Source organism: Vespa mandarinia, chromosome 6 (genome assembly GCF_050613455.1).
Source record: "Vespa mandarinia isolate Hongniang chromosome 6, ASM5061345v1, whole genome shotgun sequence".
In the NCBI taxonomy this organism is placed as follows: Eukaryota; Metazoa; Arthropoda; class Insecta; order Hymenoptera; family Vespidae; genus Vespa; species Vespa mandarinia.
In genome coordinates this window covers 9,212,644-9,230,598 of record NC_140815.1, presented here as the reverse complement: position 1 = coordinate 9,230,598, position 17,955 = coordinate 9,212,644, and the positions used below count along the sequence as shown (strand labels likewise).

The following is a 17,955-nucleotide window of genomic DNA, read 5'->3' as shown; positions in this document are numbered from 1 at the left end:
ACATTTCGTGTGAATGAGCATTACACGATTTATTCATTAAAAAGATGTCTGTTTCTCAGCTCTTCTATTATTGTTTATAGTGTATGTATTAATGATGTTGCATTAGTAACAACAAACAATGAATACAAATTTGGGAGAATAGGGGAGGAAATAATTACGATCAAATTCATGAAACATGGGAAACATATCATTCGGTTCTACCTTCTTTTCTTCTTCTATCTTTTCATCCTTCTTTTCTTCCTTTTTCGCTACCTTCTTCTCTTCTATTTTCTCCTCCTTCTTTTCCTCCTTCTTTTCCTCCTTCTTTTCTTCTTTCTTTTCTACCTTCTTCTTCTTTTTCTCTTCCTCTTCCTCTTCTTTCTTTTCTTCCTCCTTCTTCTATAATAAGGGAAAGGGCGTGCATGCGACATAGTAGAGAATTAGCACAACCATGGTTCGACGTATATAATGTCTACACTGATGGATTCTTAATTTTATGGGCAAACGTGATAGTCAACAATATATTTAAACGATTGATCCACGATAGACTAATTCATAACAAGAGGATGAATTTTAAAAACATTGCATTTAAGTCATGCACTTGGAAAGAATATAGGAATTTTGTAAAGGTACGATAAAGAATATATCACAAAATTCATTACAGAAAACGATAAAGAAGAGGAGGACAAGAGTGGCCTAACTTCCCAGATATAATAAAATATAACATATTTATTTACCCTGACGAGAAGATGAGCCGATGATTCGTCCTTGCCATATTCGTTACTCACGACAACCCTATACGTGCCAGATAATTCTGTTGTAGCAGAAGTAATGGTCAGCTTCATGTCGACGCCATTAAAAGATATCATAATGTCTTTGGAGGCCTTGACTACTTGAGCATTTCTATGTAGCATAAGATTAGTATTTTTATTTAACGTTCAATTCATTTTCATCTTTTTGAGCATAAAATCCAAATATAGTCATTATTTACCTATACCATACGACTGTAACTTTACGATCTTGTTGCGCGAGGCTTGCTATAAGTTCGACCGTTTTACCTTCCTCAATCGTCTACAGATAATGTAAATCATATTAAAACACAATAAGAATAATGTAAATAGTCAATAGAAATATTAATTTGCAAAATATTTACCGCCGACTTGAGACCAGTGGTAATTTGTGGTTTTTCACCCTCTTCAACTATTTCTGTCACTTCGACCACTTGGGACGTAGCTTCGCCCTTCTCATTACGTGCGACCAATTTATATATACCTTTGTCAGTTTTCGACATTTGTTCAATTTCTAATTTAACAGCAAATTCTCCCTATACATTAGATTTATGATTAGAAAAGTGAATAATTTTGGAGAAAATTGATTATACGTTTGCCACAAATGTACACCAAACGGTACTAACTTCTTTAACTTGTTCAACGTGTAATTTATGTCTAGTGTCTTCCTTAACAGCCTGTGTTTCTTTGAACCAAGTGCATTCTGGTGTAAATTTGGAAAGCACGTGACATTCCACTATTACCGTTTTCTTCTTTACAATTTTTACGACCTTTGGTTTTTCCTTAATTACAGGTATAACTGAAAGTACGAAGAAAACGAAGGTATACAATATGTCTCACAAAGTCAAAGTCAAGAACCGAAGCTAGCATGTATATATATATATATATATGTATGCATATATATTAAAAAACGATTAAACTTACTTTCAACGTTCAATGTTAAATTGGCATTAAGCTCCCCAAGATTATTTTTGATATTACACTTGTAAAGACCGGAATCTTCAGGGCCAGGATCACTCAGAGTCAATTTGATGTAATAAATATCTTCTTTTTCTTTGACAATACTAATGGAGATCTTGGAGGATTCTTTTATGACTTTTCCAGCGTGGGTCCATACTATCTCTGGTTTTGGATTTGCTTTCACTTTGCAATCCATAATAACCAGTTTACCTTGGTTCTGCGATTGTATTCGTGGTTTCTCCACGAAGCTTGGACCATCCCCTTCTGGTTCTGGCTCGGCCTCGATATTCAGATTTAGATTGGCGTTACTTTCGCCGAATTCGTTTTGTACGTGACACCTATAAGTACCACCGTCCGGTGCCGCAGGATCCTAAACAAATGATACAAATAATATTTTTTATTTAGTATTTCTATATTACATAACTATACTATGTAATTACTATAACGTGAGTATCGTTGAAGAGTGATACGAGGACGGAACGTCTCTGACCTTAATTTCTAATATGAGCTCATACACATCTTCTTCGACCGTTTTCGTCTTTATCGAAATTTTCGATGATTCTTTGACTACGTTGGCGCCACGGAACCATGTGACTTCTGGCTTCGGTTTCGCCTTGCACTTGCACTTCATCGTGATTAGGGTTCCACTTTCGTTCGGAATGATACGTGGCTTCTCGATGAATGACGGCGCAAAACCCGCACTCTCTTCTGTATCTTGGAAAGGTCCATAATTAGATATACTTGCTAAAGATCATCCTCGGATTTCGGTTTTTCTTTTTTTTTTTTTGTTTTTTTTTTATATGTATATTTTATACACATATATATGTATATGTATGTATATGTATACATACATATGTATATATACCGAAATGAGATAAACAAAAAACCGCGGTTCATGTTGCCATTCAGGAAGCAACATGTAAAGCGATTTCGATGACGTTACAAGTTAGGCACACTTAGTTACGAAGCCATTGTACAAGGACTTCACGATCTGTTTGCATCTTTGTTTACTCACCTCTATCACCTAATTCAACGTACGTACCACGAAGGAACAGAATGAGGACTTTTTTAACGTGCAGAAGTATGAAGGATCGGACAATAGGAATATATCCTAATGATAAAGAAATATCACGAACTTTGGTCGTACGCGCGTAAAGAGACGCGTAGTAAAAGTTTATGGTTCGCGTGCATGCAAGATGGATCGTGTGAGATAATGAAAACGAGAAGGAGATCTCTCCTATCGTTGTTCCGTTTTATCCATGCGGGCGGGCCTTCGAAAGGGACTTGCCTTGGAAATTCAAGGAGATGTTGGCGTTACTCTCGCCAAAGTTGTTAAACGCGTTGCAACGATAATTCCCGCCGTCGGCCTTGGTAGGATTCATGATCTCTAATGTGAGGAGATAGGTGTCCTTGCCGGTTGCCTTGCGAGACATCTTGACGCGACGACTGTCGGTTATCGCTTTCTGTCCTTGATACCAAGTTATATCCGGTACCGGATGTGCCTCTAGGATGCACTCCATTATCAGAATGTCCCCCTCCTGGCGAATCGTCGGTTTCTTCGGGAATCGTGGTGGCTTACCGTCCGGTATTCTGTATAAATCGACATTTCAGAGAAAGCAATCCCTATGTATACCCGGCCAGCTTCCGGTTTAAGAAACGACAGAATCTTCCAATTTCCTTTCACCGACGAATCTTCACCGCGCTGCTTTCACATTTAAACGTACAATTTTATAAAATATAATCATACTGTCATACGCTCGGAATTATTCTAATATGAGCGATTGATAGTAAAGCTTTCGGGGCAGCGCGGCGAAGATATATGTAAGGCATCGTCTCGATGGAATAATAAACCTTAAGCGCCTTAAGACGCTGACGCGCGTTATAAGACATTCAATGCGTACTTGAGCTTGTCACCACCCTCGAAGTTCAAATTAATAGTCGCCACGCCCTGGCCATGCTTGTTCTTTGCCACGGCCCTGTACTCGCCTGCGTCCTCCTTCGCTACGTTGTCGATCCTTAGCCGCGCGAGATGATATAGCTTCTGATCGAGTTCTAACGACATCTTGTATCTCCCACCTTCTCTGACCTCATCGCTACCATGGTACCTGTTTTTTACGCGTTATGCGCCATGCACACATATTGTCATTCGGCTTTCAAATGTAATTTTAACTTGAAAGTAGGGGGATGACGTTATAACGTCATATATGCTAACTTTACCGCATATCTTTTGGATATTATATTTTCTTGCATGCATGATTTAATATAAAAGATTCCGATAGAGTATTTCCATGATCGAATGAAAGCTAAATCCCTTACCACTTAACACTGGGTTTTGGATCGCCGGCTAATCGGCATTCAAAGGTGATGGTGTTACCGTCGTCGGATTGTCTTATTACCGGTCGTTCGGTGAAAGTCGGTTTAATACCGTCTTCGGGTACGGGTGCCTCGTCGCCTATTTTAGCACAAACGATTGAAATTTCGATACATGTACCTAAATCATTTTGATTCGCTTCACCCATTTAATCCTTTCATCCACCAACAACTATTCTTACAGTAGCGAAATTATTATACGCTCGACGTTTTATCGTACAACCAGAAGAGTCACGTATCGATTCGGCTTATTAACATACATAAATGCAAAAAATATTTATATTTCGATCGGTTGAACAACGACAATGGTATGATTTACATTGTACGACCAACTCAAAGACAACGGTCTATAATCATTATTACGTTTTATAAAACGCAATATTAATTACAAGTTATCTAGGAAAACCTGCCTATCGAACCGACATCTTGTAGCTTAGGTTGCTTGCATTTTTCTAAAACTTCATAAAGTACCAACAACAATTTCTTTCACAAAGCTGTGAAAGCAATAGGACAGAATGGATATTTACGTACGTGCGTTGTGTTCGTCGTTCCACGTAAATGCGTAATACCTTTGAAATATCATACGAAAACGCAACCGCAAACGATCGTGATCGTTGAATGAGTTGCCTCGTCGTGCCAAATTAATCTATTATTACGATGTGCGTATATATAAAGGTATGTATCGTATATCGTGACAAAAAAATTAAGTTATTTCTTTGCAAACGCTCTAATGAAAAATAAATAAAATAGCGAATGGAAACGTATTACGTAACACACAAACGCTATACTATTTACATTATTATTATTAGAAGTTAAGTCTGCACATAATTATTTTATGATATTGTTTTATGTACATGATTGTGTATAGGTATGTACGTGTTTTACCAGAATAAGCAACTTAAAACTTTGTGAGCTTGTATTACGTTTAACGATCGTCATATGAATCTGACACAAGACAAACACGACTAATAAGTACAGATTGAAAAATATCACTGCAGCAACCTAACGAAGCGTCAGTATAAGGCAAATAAACGAACGCACTTTCTTACTTTTTATTTTCTAAGTAAATTATTTTCAAAATGGAGAAAAGAACTTGGAAATAATATTTATATTTTCGTTGAAGAAAGTGCGCTCGAGGTGCGATCGAATAAAAAAAAAAAAAAAAAAAAAAAAAAAAAAAAAAAAATAAAACGTCATTTAAGCAGCACTTATAGTTATAGATTAATTCTTATCTGCTATCTACATTGTAATGATGAAATTTCTCCAAACGATGTTTTTCATGACGTTTAGTTGATTATAATTATGTGGGCTGTATATCGTGGGCTCGGTCGAGCCGACATCGATACGTGCTCGTAGCTCGACAGCTCTGCTTACGATAAAGATAAATTAAAAAATAAATATTGGACGAAATTATGCTGGATAAAAGGAAACATGATATAAAAAATAAAACTAAACAAAAATAGAAAGAAAAAACAGAAAAAATAGAAAAAAAAAGAAACAGTGAATAAACGAAAGAACAGAAGAAGAAGAAAGGAAGAATAAAAGATGATTGTATCTATTGAGAAAATGATCGAGAGAAGATAATTTAAATAGAGAATGAATAGTAAACGAAGAATCAAAATGTGACAAATCGTCGATATACATCCCGAGTCGAGGTAAGAATGAAATGTAATGAAAGTATTAGAAGCCTAGTATCCAGATTACACCTCTCTTTACACAACTTTCTTAAGAAGAAAGTTGATACGTAAAAATTGAAACAAGCGGAGACCGGTGTAAGGTGGATCTTAACTATGTGTTTGATTATGTAGCAAACGACAGGATATATCGCTTAAATACTTACTATCGAAATTTAAGGAAATGGTAGCATTTGACTCGCCAAGCTCGTTCTTCGCTGTGACCTTATATTTGCCAGCATCCTCGACGGTCACGTTTTTTATTTCCAGCGTGGCGAAGTACGAATGGCCATCTTTATCGACGGTCAGCTGGATTTGACAAATGTTCAAGTTAAAAAAAAAAAAGAATATCTCCATGCAGAAATAAAATATTGGCGAAAGGTCTGACCTTATGCCTCGACGAATCCTTAACTGCATTTCCATCGTGAAACCACATGACTTTCGGCGTGGGATCAGCGGTAATGCGACATTCGAAAAGTAATCGTTTACCATCGTCCTCCTGTCGAATTGCCGGTTTTTTCGCGAACGTTGGTGCAATGCCATCGATTTGTCTGTAAAAAGATAAAAGAAATTCTTCATCCCCGTTACGAAATAAAAGATAATAAAATAACGCAAACACAAGTAACATCAATTTGACACACGGCGAGCAATCAGCGAATTTATTTTATGCAATTTGGGCGAAGGTTACTTTTAATAGCCACTTTAAAAGTTTATCGCGATCCATTAATACACCTCTCGAATGAAACCACGAAGTCTTAATCGTAAAACCGCAAGTTACTGAAACAAGTTACGGTGCATCCCTGTGTCTATCGCGGAAGTGCTGGCAAGTGGTGCACGGATAATGGAGAAGAGTTGTCTTATGATTGTACGTGCGTACGTAACCATTTGAAAATTTATCGCAATTTTCGCACATCGTTGCCGTTTAGAAATAGTTGACGTTTTGTTTAGCTATCTCAGATAACGCACAAGTAGTTTTATGTAACTCCATTGATAGCTCGACCATTCCTTCTAGAGGCGTTACCTTAGAGGCGAGACGTTAGAACGCGTTGAAATTTCTCCATCGAGTTCAACGCACCCTCGATCATCGATCGGTCAATTTACTTAATTCATAATAATGAGAGAAATTTATATTGCGTTTGTCCAACGTTTAAAATAATGAAATAAAATTGCTAATAGATGGCTCGTCTCTGTAGTATCATTGAACGTTGTTATGGAACGTGACTCTTCGAAAAGAACTATTTCGATGACGTATCCTCGATCTTCTCGTGGGCACTCGATGAGTTTGAAAGGCAAGTGCATTAGCCCGAGCGAAATACACGTTGCGGCTAAGTTTAGCTTAGAACTAGGCTGCAGCTGTTCCGTTCGGCTTTCTCAAGCGCCGATCGGCAAATTCTCCCTTTACGTGATCGCAGATATCAATATCCTAGTTAAATTACGTTGTAAATTTTCGACGTGAAACAGTTCTTGCTCGTACCGAAGAATAAATCTAACAACGTATGATTTAAAGGAAAGAAAAAAAAAAAAAAAAAAATAACTCTTTTCCAATCGATAATCGATCTTTCGATGTTTTTCTTCGTCGTCCAACGAAAAAGACATTCCGTTTCCAGCATCGATCCAATTTCATTCGCGCAAATGTTTACATTAAATAACACATAGATTTCTAACGCTCGAAAACTAAGTTGAGACGCTTGTACGAAGAGGAGACTCGTCGAGTGTTTCGCGCCAGATCATACAAGTTTTTACTATCTCTAATAGCTCAAAGAGCAAAGTGTTACTGTTTTTACAACCTCCAAATTGATCTTCTCTGGATTAAGGCTCATCCACGGTATTTACGGTTCCATATAAGACGATCTCCAGAAGCACCGATCGTTATAATATTCTCGCGTTAAAATGACGCAGGTACGTATCAAGTTCGCGTCTTCTATTTCCGCATTCGGTTTCTAAGCAAAAGTATATGCGTTTACATTGGCTAGAGATAGATGCGAAAGTTTAAATCTGGAATAGCATTCTTATCGGTACGCGCGAACATTGCCGAAACCGTACAGAAATAGATGCGCATACCAAAACGGTTATTTTTGCCTCCACGCTTTTCACGCCTATCCAATCGCATTATTTACCAACCTTCGATAAAGCCGCACAATGGAATGAATACGTCGGATTGCGTGCAGATGTTAATCAATAAAACACGCCGATTAGTAGAACAGGAGAAGCAATTTAGATAATTTCTAAAGATTAGTATATCGAATCTCGCTCATTAATTTGCAATAGAAGCACTCACCCCCTTATTAATGGTTGCTCAGCAGCTAGAACGAAAAAGTAAAAAAAAGCGTCATACGCGGTATAAACATATATTACTTGCGAGAAATGAAAATAAAATGAATAGAAATGCGATAAAAATGAAAAAGCATGAAGCTAGCGCAAACAAGGGAGCCTGGAGAAAAATCTATATTCCGTTTAACGCAACTTACTTCTCCCTAGGCTCATCCACGGCTGAAAAAAACAATGTGAGCATTTATGACCGATAATGAGATTGAAAAAGAAAAATAAACGTGTATACCTTAGGGAAGGTATAATCGAGGACGAAAATGGAACGAGGTCGTGCGTTTCGTTGGGGTTAACAAATCATCGATTTCTAAAAGCTAAAAATTCGTTTGAACTGCCTGATAATCGTAAAGCCGCTCTTCTCGCGGTTCGACTTCTCGGATAAAAATAAACCTTGGAACAAAACGCACGAGCGCATCGTAGCGTGCGAAGTGAAACGGTGCGTGACTTACGACTGAAGTTCAGGTTGATAGATGCCGCGACCTCGCCCATCTTGTTCTTGGCTTTGACCTTGTACAAGCCTGCGTCGGTCTCGATGACGTCATCGAGCTCGAGCACGACAAGGAACTTGTTCGTCCCGACGCTTTGCATCTTGAAGTTTGTCCTGTCATCCTCCTTGAGTTCCGTCTCGCCACGGAACCAAGATATATCCGGTTTCGGTGAACTGACCAGCTGACACTCGAATATCAGCTTATTCCCGTCGTCCTCCTGCCGAAGCTGAGGCTTCTGGGTGAAGCTCGGTGCGAAATCGTCGGCGACCCCCATGTTTACGGGGCGCCTGTGTTCCTTTTGTTACCCGCTAATCCCCAAAGGATCGTACCTCGTTTTGTCCTCAAATTACGCAATTAATCCTCCACCTCTTTCTCGCTCTTACGTCTCGTCTTCGCGCAAGGATTTATTTTATCCTCGAGCCAAGGATACCGACCTGCGGCACCACCATGCAACCTCTTTCTTCGACTCTTCGTTCCTTCGTTTTAACTTTCAAAGTTCACCTCTTTCAGGACCTGCATATAGAATCGACCAGTTATTATATACTTAGCTCTCTAGGTTCAAAGGATCGTGCGATTGGAACGGATCGGACAATAAATCGAGCGTGGTGAACGGCGAATTTTCGTGGAATCCGTTACTCGGACCATATTTTCCAAGATACTTCGACAAGGTCGAAGGGTGACGTAAGGCCTCTATTATTAAAACGACTTTTGGCTCGAAAATAAGTGGACTGGTTATCTTGATAATCGGTTATTATGTTTGGCATATGCCTCTATAAACGTGAATATTCGTAGTGAACAGCGCTAACCGTCTTATGGACGCATCTTTTAAAAGTAACTTTTTGCTTCAAAAAATATTACTCGTAAACAATGAAATACTTGTTGTCATAAATAAATCAAACGCGCGCGCGCACGCATGATAATTAATAGTTAATAGAGACTATTGCAACAAACACCTGAACGATTGCAGTTGTCAAGTATTAGCGGAAGATGAAGAAAAAGAACGACGTTACCGATTGCAACTTGGAAACCGTTCAGGTCATAAAACTGAAATAACGCGACAACCTTCGAGGAACATAAATTATAAGTATATCGAGAAGATGAGCTGGTGGGAATAAAAGAGGGAAGAGGCTCGTGTCGTGAAATTCAAATGAAAATCATCTTCGTCGGTCTCCTCAACGATTAATGAGAATCGTATATACGATTAGGCGATAAAGTAGACGAACGATAAAACTCTCTTTAATGGCATAAATTTAAATTTGTATTTGGAATAGAAATTATTGACGGACACCTGTCAACTTGCTCGACAATGCGAAGAAATAACACTTAATTAGGCGAGATTGAAATGCATGGTTGCAAAGACCAACGAAATGATGTATCAAACGAGTGAACCAAGTATTACAACGTCATGGTAAGACTTGGCAGCCAGCCCTAGAGCATTCTCGAGATTGCTACTCTTCGTAATTGCCATTCGCATTCCACCACCCCTTTCTGCAGTCTGATTTTCAACCATCGCAATTTGTCGCGTCAGTTATAGTTAAGATCAATTACGACGAGTATCGTTTAAGGTTCCCTGGAAAACATACGAATAATGACATAAACGTGGTTAACCTCCTATTCTCTGACCAATGTTCTATATTAGGCAGACGACTATTCGCTATAATCTTCAACAAGGGTAAAACTGATACAATTGAAATCTCAATCGAATTCTATTATATTCAGAGAAAAGTTTCATTCGGTAATACCACTTATAGCCAAAATAAATTGGTCGTTGGACGAATAGACTAGAGCATGAGACTCAACCTTAAAGTTCCTTGCTCTTTGTCGGAGGCACACTTTTGACAGAGCGGGCTTATGTGTGCCAAGTGAAGAAGGGAATGACCGAAGATCGGAAAGGGACGCATTTGAAAATGACGATATAACGTTCACGTACTTCGTTGATACTTTTAACGCGGTTGCGAGTATACGTTGCTCGTAACAAAAACCCACGAGACTATCTTGTTACGACGATCGCTTATGAATGACCAAACTATGACAAAGGACTATGACTTTATAAAGTATGCATCTACATATCGATACGTATTTATCAAGGTACGATGATCTAAATAGGACAATTAAAAACAATTAATCATGGCTTTGAAATTAGATAACTTCATACTTTTCGTGACTATAGATCGTAATAGTTGGCCCATCTTGGCATAATTATACATATGTCTATTTGGGATGCAATGCAATGACACAACGTCCTCGTAACAGATACTGCATTGTAATGGAATGCAATTGAGTATTGAGATCGCCAATCGTTATGAATACTTTCAAGCAGGTCAATAGCATTGCATTGCAAATTATTATAGATAATATATCTACTTTACGTATCGCATGCATAAAAATCTCTAAAGATAAGACAAAAAAGAAGAGATTTCACGGGATTCTCCGTTTTAACGTTTTATATACAATATATCTTATTATTTTCTGGAGACGAGGATTATTTGTTCGCACGAATTCAAAAATCCTGCTGTGTGTCAGACCATTTCGTCGCGATACGATGATTCATATTTTCAATGGTAGATAATATTCTATCTAAGAGTACACATAAGTACGTATGCGTTCAACCACGTCGCATCTTGCCTACGAGTATATTAAACGTTACACGCTATAGACGAGCTAAAAAGTTATAATTGTTAGGTGAGCGATGTACCGTGAGCATTTCGCCGAGTATTCGTTGGGCGATCTTCCATTTCTCGTTTCAACTCGAACGCGAATATTTTGGTAGACTGACTCAAAGACGCGCAGTCTGTGCTCTCTTCGAGGGACACCTCGAGTTCATTTCCAAAAAATAAATCATTGCGTAATTCATATTAGATTCTCTATTCTATCCTGAAAAATGTCCTGTCAAGCGGTACCGACGAGATGAGTAAAAGTAAGAGGATATAATTATACGTGATTAAAGTATCTAGTAAATTAAAGAGCCATCGAAGATTTCTCTTGACAATATGGAATGCGAGATATTTATAAATCGACCAGGTTTTCTGCGTGCGGCTTTTTCGGTGCTTCGCCGGGAAGAGTGTAGGAAAATTATAGAGATCGCGCCCACGCCGTATTTTATGCGCTGGCATGAGTTGCCTCGAAAAATCTCTAGAGACAATTGGAGGAAATATCGAAGGAGGAAAAGAAAGGGCAGGGATAAAAGCGAAAAGAGCGAGTACGGAGGAAACGGATGAACTATTCTAAAGACGATGATGAAAGCCGCGGTAAAAAAGATAGACGGAGCGACGAACCGCTCCTCCTCGCGTTACGCTCTCCTAAAAATACGCGGACACCGAGCCCAGATACCTAGATAGTAGTCTACTAATAGTTCGCGACAGCAAGACGCGACGAGACTCGTGGCGATTAGTCACAAAGTCGAGCGTCGTTTAACGACGTATGCTTGTCAAGAAAGCCGGACTCTACTCAATGCGCTCCTTCACTACACAAATTTCCGCCTTTCTTGCCAATGCGATAACGTCTCGTTCTATACCGTATGTAACTCATCTTTTGACTTTTTCTCCTTTTAATTTTTCGCGATTCAAGCGAAAAGACAACAGCACTGCCCAAAATCGAAAAGAGATCGTTTCGAGCGTCGCATATATCCTCGACTGCTATCACTTTTCTTTCTTCCAGTCGACTCCTATACGTTTTTTTCACATCTGATTCGAAGAATATAAAAACGAGATTACCTAAGCACGCCTACGACATTTCGCTGACAGGTAAGAGGCTCTCGTCCACAAAATCACGAATGATAAATCCTGATACGAGAACACTCTGGGCACTTGTTAGACGGAGGGGTGAAGAGACAGAGACAGATATATATATATACACATACATACATACATACAAATATACATATATATATATATATATATAGAGAGAGAGAGAGAGAGAGAGAGAGAGAGAGAGAAAGGAAAAGAGAAAACACTTTGACGCACTCCGAAACACTTGAAACGATCGGCTCGACTTCGCTCGCTCACGCACGCTTGTCATTAACGTGTCCCATCAGTGAAATCTTCAGACTTACTTGAGGTAGAAACTTACTCCCGCGTATCCAAAGTAGAGAGAAGAGGATTTCTTTATTTCTCGCGTAGAAAATTATTTGAAACGATATTCACACACGCGTCGATTCAAAATGCTTTCGCGAACAGAAGAAACTGCCAAGAAAAGGAAAAGAAAAGAAGAAAAAAAAATGATAACCAGTGGAAACAATGGTATCGCTCGTCTACGTCGTCTTCGTCGTCGTCGTCGTCGTCGTCGTCGTCGTCGTCGTCGTCGTCGTCACTGCGTGGTCGTCACTCTTTTTTTCCCGTTTTCTTTATATTATATTCCTCTCGTCGTTTTCGTTTATCCTTCTCGTCTTATCTTCTTCTTCTTTTTTATAAGTAGCGCCGTCGGTCGTTCTTTCTCCCTCTTTTTTCACCCGTCCCTATAGCCGGGGCCCCGCGCGCCAACTAAACGCACGAAATCTCGCAGCAGCGATTCGAAGTCGAGCTCGCCTTCGCGAGTCTTCCACCTCCACCGCCGCCGAAACACCCCTCCGAGCATCTTTGCGAGTTTCCACCTCCGCGTTACCGCCACCCACATGCTAAGAAAGTCAAGCTATACCAAGAGACCAAGAGAACGACGACGACGACGACGACGACGACGACAACAATGTTACCTTGTATATAGAAGAGGCAGCCTATTCGAGGGCACATAGATGCAACCAGACAACAATGCGACCTTACGACGCACACCGTCCTTTGTGGCCCAATTTTTTTTATTTTCTACTCTACGTTTTCCTTAATATTTCACATTGAGCATCTTCTCGCTAAAAGATTTATAAGAATATTAAACTTATCGAATGAAATACGAGTAATGCGAGAGGATATCGGATTAAATGTTGGAACGATTAATAACATACACCTACGACGATAATTATCCAATTCTGTTTTCCTACCGAGTTCCATTCTTCCGTCGTCGCCTTACCTACGCCCCGTTAGTAAGTTCCTCGCACTGTCGCAAGACCCTCCGACCGATGTTATTTTATAAAAAGAAATCCAATGAGTCAATCGTAAATAATTTTACGTTTTTGACATTGAAATGTCATCGACATATAGTTTCACACGTTTGAAAATACATTGAAATCTCATTGCTTTTAGACGACATTCGTATTTGTGATGAAAATTAAAAAAGGTAGGTATACGTCCAAAACTAATCCTTATGTAATGCAGAATACAACGACAATCATCGACCAGTCATACGAAAAGAATGTTAGAGTGACGTACGATCTGCGAAATTAGATGTGAAAATAGCGCCGCTTAATTTTCCCACTTGCCAAATATATCGTCGACGAATCGTTCATGCCGATCTAATGATCGACATCCTTTTCTTTTTCTTTTCACGATCCGTCATAATGATATTTAATTAAAGAAACCCGCATAGACATTTGCATAGCATTTAATTGAGCGATAAGATATTTATAAGTAATTAGTAACGCGAGAAAAATTCGACTTCGTCGATGAGTCACGACGAGGAGTCCTTCGATTGCAAATCCTTGGCAATGATTTTAGGGGAAAGAACTTTTAGGGGAGAGAACTTTTAGGGGAGAGGCGCCTAACGTTCGCCTAAAACGCAAGTATCTATGAAATTTAATTAAATCGAATTGAGCTCGCGCAGGCGGACGCGGACCCAGAAAAAAAATATAATCTCGCAGAGATTCTTCTTAAAAAAAATTATATTCGCGAAGAAAAAAGTAGGGACAGGGAGAAGTAGATCGGTACGCGAAAAGTGGGTCTTGGCCAGCGCGCGAAAATAAATTTTTCGTTCCAACCAATCGTTTCTTGCTCGTTCTTTTTTCTCTTCTACATCGTTTCTTTATTACTTTCTTTATCGAGCCGAATCGAGCCGATGGAAGAATCTCGAATTTTCGTTCGAGAAATAAAGAAAGAAAAAGCAATAGATTTATCCTTTGAACACGACATTCTATTTCCTAATAAGATCGGCGATCATCGAGCTAAAATAACATCGAGAGAGAGAAATATTTGAAAAGCGGATAGATTGGCGGATATGGCCGCTTGTCGATAGAGAAAATCCTCGGTAGAAGAAATCACGTACGGCATCGAGATCTCTCTGGTTCTGGCAAGCCGAGCACTTTTCTAAATATACACGATCACCCCTCACCGGCGAATCTATCTTTACGTATTAGAATCTATACCTAACAACTCGAATACTCGCGCTTTTCGAATGACTATCAGGCCGATGTTATTCGAGAATTACTCAAATCTGCACCGTCTGCTTGGCTAAAACTCTTGGCTAAAATTGCTTTTCCTGGCCGATTCGCGGCGAGATAGCAATCGCTAGATAGTAAGCCTTGACTTCGAATTTCGCGATTGAAGTCAACTACCGGACGAAGAAGCTAAAGCATTCCTTTGCTTGCGTTGAAACGTTTGACCGGTTGTCCGATCGAAAAAGTCACAAGGTTAGCTAAACCTCGTTAATCGTAAAAATAGCGCAGACGTTTCAGCGTAAAAAGGGGAAATAAATCGATAATAGACGGATCGAGAAACAAGCGTACATACGCACGTACATACGTGCATATATATACACATATATATGTACATATATATATATATATATATATATATATGCATATGTATATGTATATGTCGGTTCGAGGTAAGCCTTGTTCTTTGAAAATATATAAGCGCGTTGCCGTACCGGGAATGAATCGGTAACTTTTAAAATAACATTTTCTTTCTCGGTAAAGCACCAAGAGAGAAAAAGTTGATCGGCAAAAATTTCTATCTTGTTTTTGAAAAGTTTCTATCAAGATTTTGATGACGAAGGAACCTAATTCGTAGTTCTCGGTATTACCCTAGATCTTAGGCATCGATAATGGACGCGCGAGTTCACAGTCGGATAGCAAAGTCGCGAGGCTCGTATTAAACGGATTCACAGGCGAAAATACGACGACGAAGAGAAATAAGCAAAGAGAGTCACGTAGATAAATCTTCGCGATTCGTAGAAAAGCGAGCACGGGAAACATCGGAGAAAGAAAAATGCCAGACGTAAGCTCGCAAATTTGCAACAAGACCAGACAAGGGAAAATAGCATAAAATATTGTACAAAATTCGATCTTTATTTTCTCCATGATTAATCGAGTTTTGCCAAAAAAGAGATGTGATTTATTTATTAAGATTACGATGTTCTAAATGCGATATTCTTATAAATAAAAGATATTATTTGTCTATTTTCAATGCGATAGATATTGGTCAAACGTACGTCGAATTCGTTCGGAAAAGTGATCGTGACATACGGCAGAATCGAAAGAGGCTCGAAGGAAATTTCAAATTGAATCTTCGTTGTCGACCGAATGAACCACATTACCGAAGTTTCACGAATTATGCTCGAAATATTTTTAGGAACCGTCGCTTTTAGAGCCGACACACGAAAGAAATCGCTCTCCCTGCGAGATCGTAACACTTTCCGAGCTCCTCTTTCATAATGTATCACGAAACTAACTGCAAGTAGGAACGTTGTCGCGAACATTTAGACAATCCAAATGACTTTCCTATACTTTCGTTGGGAAATCTTTTGAATTCGATAGACAGTCGTCGATATTATTGTACAAAGGGGATTAAAAAAATCTGAAGGAAATGGCATGAGTTGATCGAGGAAAATAAGCAAATTCTTTACGCTTGGCGTTGTTACTCAGGTGAGCGTAATCACCGTGCTAACGGAAAGGAGACCCTTTGCACCTTTATCCAAGGCGCTTATTTCTTCGTTTATCGGATTTCTCTCAAACGAGTGGAACCGAGTGGGCGAATGGCTCGAGTATATGGAACAGCCGATCTAAAGTTAGACGTCGGTCCGTTCTGGAAATAGATGTTATGAGTGCGAGGACAGGACAAGACACCGGCCTATTATGTTTGCGCCTCGGCTCACGATGCTCACGATCCTAAAAGAAAAAACGCAAGGAAGAACACAAGTACTTCTTTGCTATAGACAATTACAAAAGTACACTTATGCATTTCTATTTTCGAATGTGAAAAAGGAAAAGGACGATTGGAAATTCCTTTTCGAATTAAAAGTACGAATCGATTAAAAGCGTCGAGGATGACGCAATCGAGTGGTTCCCTTGGCAAAGACTATCCGTTAGAATCCGTTTATTATTTCGCGGTAAACTCTTCTTACTATCTCTCGCTGTAACGCGGTCGATGCGCATGGCTGACAAGAGCGTGGTTTTACTACTTGTAGTAAGGTCGGCGCTACGAGCGACGTAACGTTGTCGTATAAAACGTCGTCGTCGAAGAATTTGTCGGCGCGCGCGCGCGTCCCGAGGAAAATCTATTTGCCGAGTGGCAACGTCTATTTCGAGAGAAACGGCACCTACGTGTACGAAATCGCACCATTGACAACGAGATCTCGCTGAATCGTTTCTTGCCAATATACTTATGAGTTTTGTCACCATTATGCAATCGTTCTATAAATTGAAGAAAAAGAAAAAACATAGCGAGAACTTATTATTTTATTGCTAACCGTGTTAGCGAATTTTCTCGAGAGAGATATTACGAAAGCACCCTCTATTCGCTAGCAAGAAAAAGTTATTATACACAAAGCTTGTGTATAGATTCTTACATTGGCGAGTGTACGTTCTTGAAAGTGGTGACACTGTAACATGACCACATTCTATTCATAGAATTTTACATTTCAAACGCATCGTTTTACGCGCCGGCAGGAACAATCCTGCGCGACGTTTCTTATATCGTCGGCCCTGAGAAGGAGAAATATAAGCAGGAGGGAAAAAAATTCCTTCATTATCCTTACGTTCATTGTTTCATTTTTCCCACGTGACGAATGCATCTAAAAGTAAAAACTTCTTTTCGGCCTCTTTCGTTCTTTTCACAATGTACTGTAAAAAAAAAAAAAAAGAAAAAAACAAAAGAGACATTGAGAAAATCCAGCTTGATTTCTACTTGGTTACATGTTATAAATCTGATTGAGCTATGACTGCGTCATAGATCTCTTATCTTTGAAAGAGACATTAAAAGATAATGCGTCATTAGAAGTAAATCCTTTCGTGCGAATGAAATGGATAGATGTCCGTTTGCATGAAAGTCGTCGTTGATCGATGCACCATTGCAAATAAGATCGTATGACCGAGCGCCATGCATTCGAGATCGAGGGAACGCTCGATGATATCGGATGGTCCAAACGAGAAATGATCGGCACGATTCCAGAAAGCAGGCAATCCCCGATAATCTCGAAATAACGAAAACCCCGCCTCCTCTTCTATGTATCACGCGCGCCATGCAGCGAGTGCTCTTCTAATCGCGCATCGTCCATCTCCCTTGGACCAACGAG

The 17,955-nt window shown here is 39.4% G+C and overlaps 1 protein-coding gene across 44 annotated transcripts in view; it reads right to left on the bottom strand.

Moving 5' to 3' along the window:
- bent (projectin protein bent) overlaps positions 1–13,077 on the bottom strand; it is a 63,760-nt gene extending 50,683 nt beyond the window's left edge. For 17 of the 44 annotated variants that reach the window (XM_085657918.1, XM_085657922.1, XM_085657929.1 and 14 more), the window contains exons 1-15: positions 12,635–13,076; positions 8,545–9,096; positions 8,049–8,073; positions 6,159–6,321; positions 5,938–6,079; positions 4,044–4,179; positions 3,629–3,832; positions 3,016–3,317; positions 2,218–2,435; positions 1,692–2,097; positions 1,394–1,566; positions 1,133–1,303; positions 971–1,050; positions 717–882; positions 202–378 (exon numbers count right to left, since the gene is read on the bottom strand). In XM_085657918.1, coding sequence (XP_085514044.1) covers positions 202–378; positions 717–882; positions 971–1,050; positions 1,133–1,303; positions 1,394–1,566; positions 1,692–2,097; positions 2,218–2,435; positions 3,016–3,317; positions 3,629–3,832; positions 4,044–4,179; positions 5,938–6,079; positions 6,159–6,321; positions 8,049–8,073; positions 8,545–8,857 — 2,676 coding nt within the window. In that variant the 5' untranslated portion in view covers positions 8,858–9,096; positions 12,635–13,076. Of the gene's footprint in view, positions 1–201; positions 379–716; positions 883–970; positions 1,051–1,132; positions 1,304–1,393; positions 1,567–1,691; positions 2,098–2,217; positions 2,442–3,015; positions 3,318–3,628; positions 3,833–4,043; positions 4,180–5,937; positions 6,080–6,158; positions 6,322–8,048; positions 8,074–8,238; positions 8,261–8,544; positions 9,097–10,513; positions 10,532–12,634 lie in introns of those variants that run through there. The other 27 variants (XM_085657943.1, XM_085657945.1, XM_085657948.1 and 24 more) reach the window with 11 other exon arrangements.
- Positions 13,078–17,955: the final 4,878 nt, after the last annotated feature.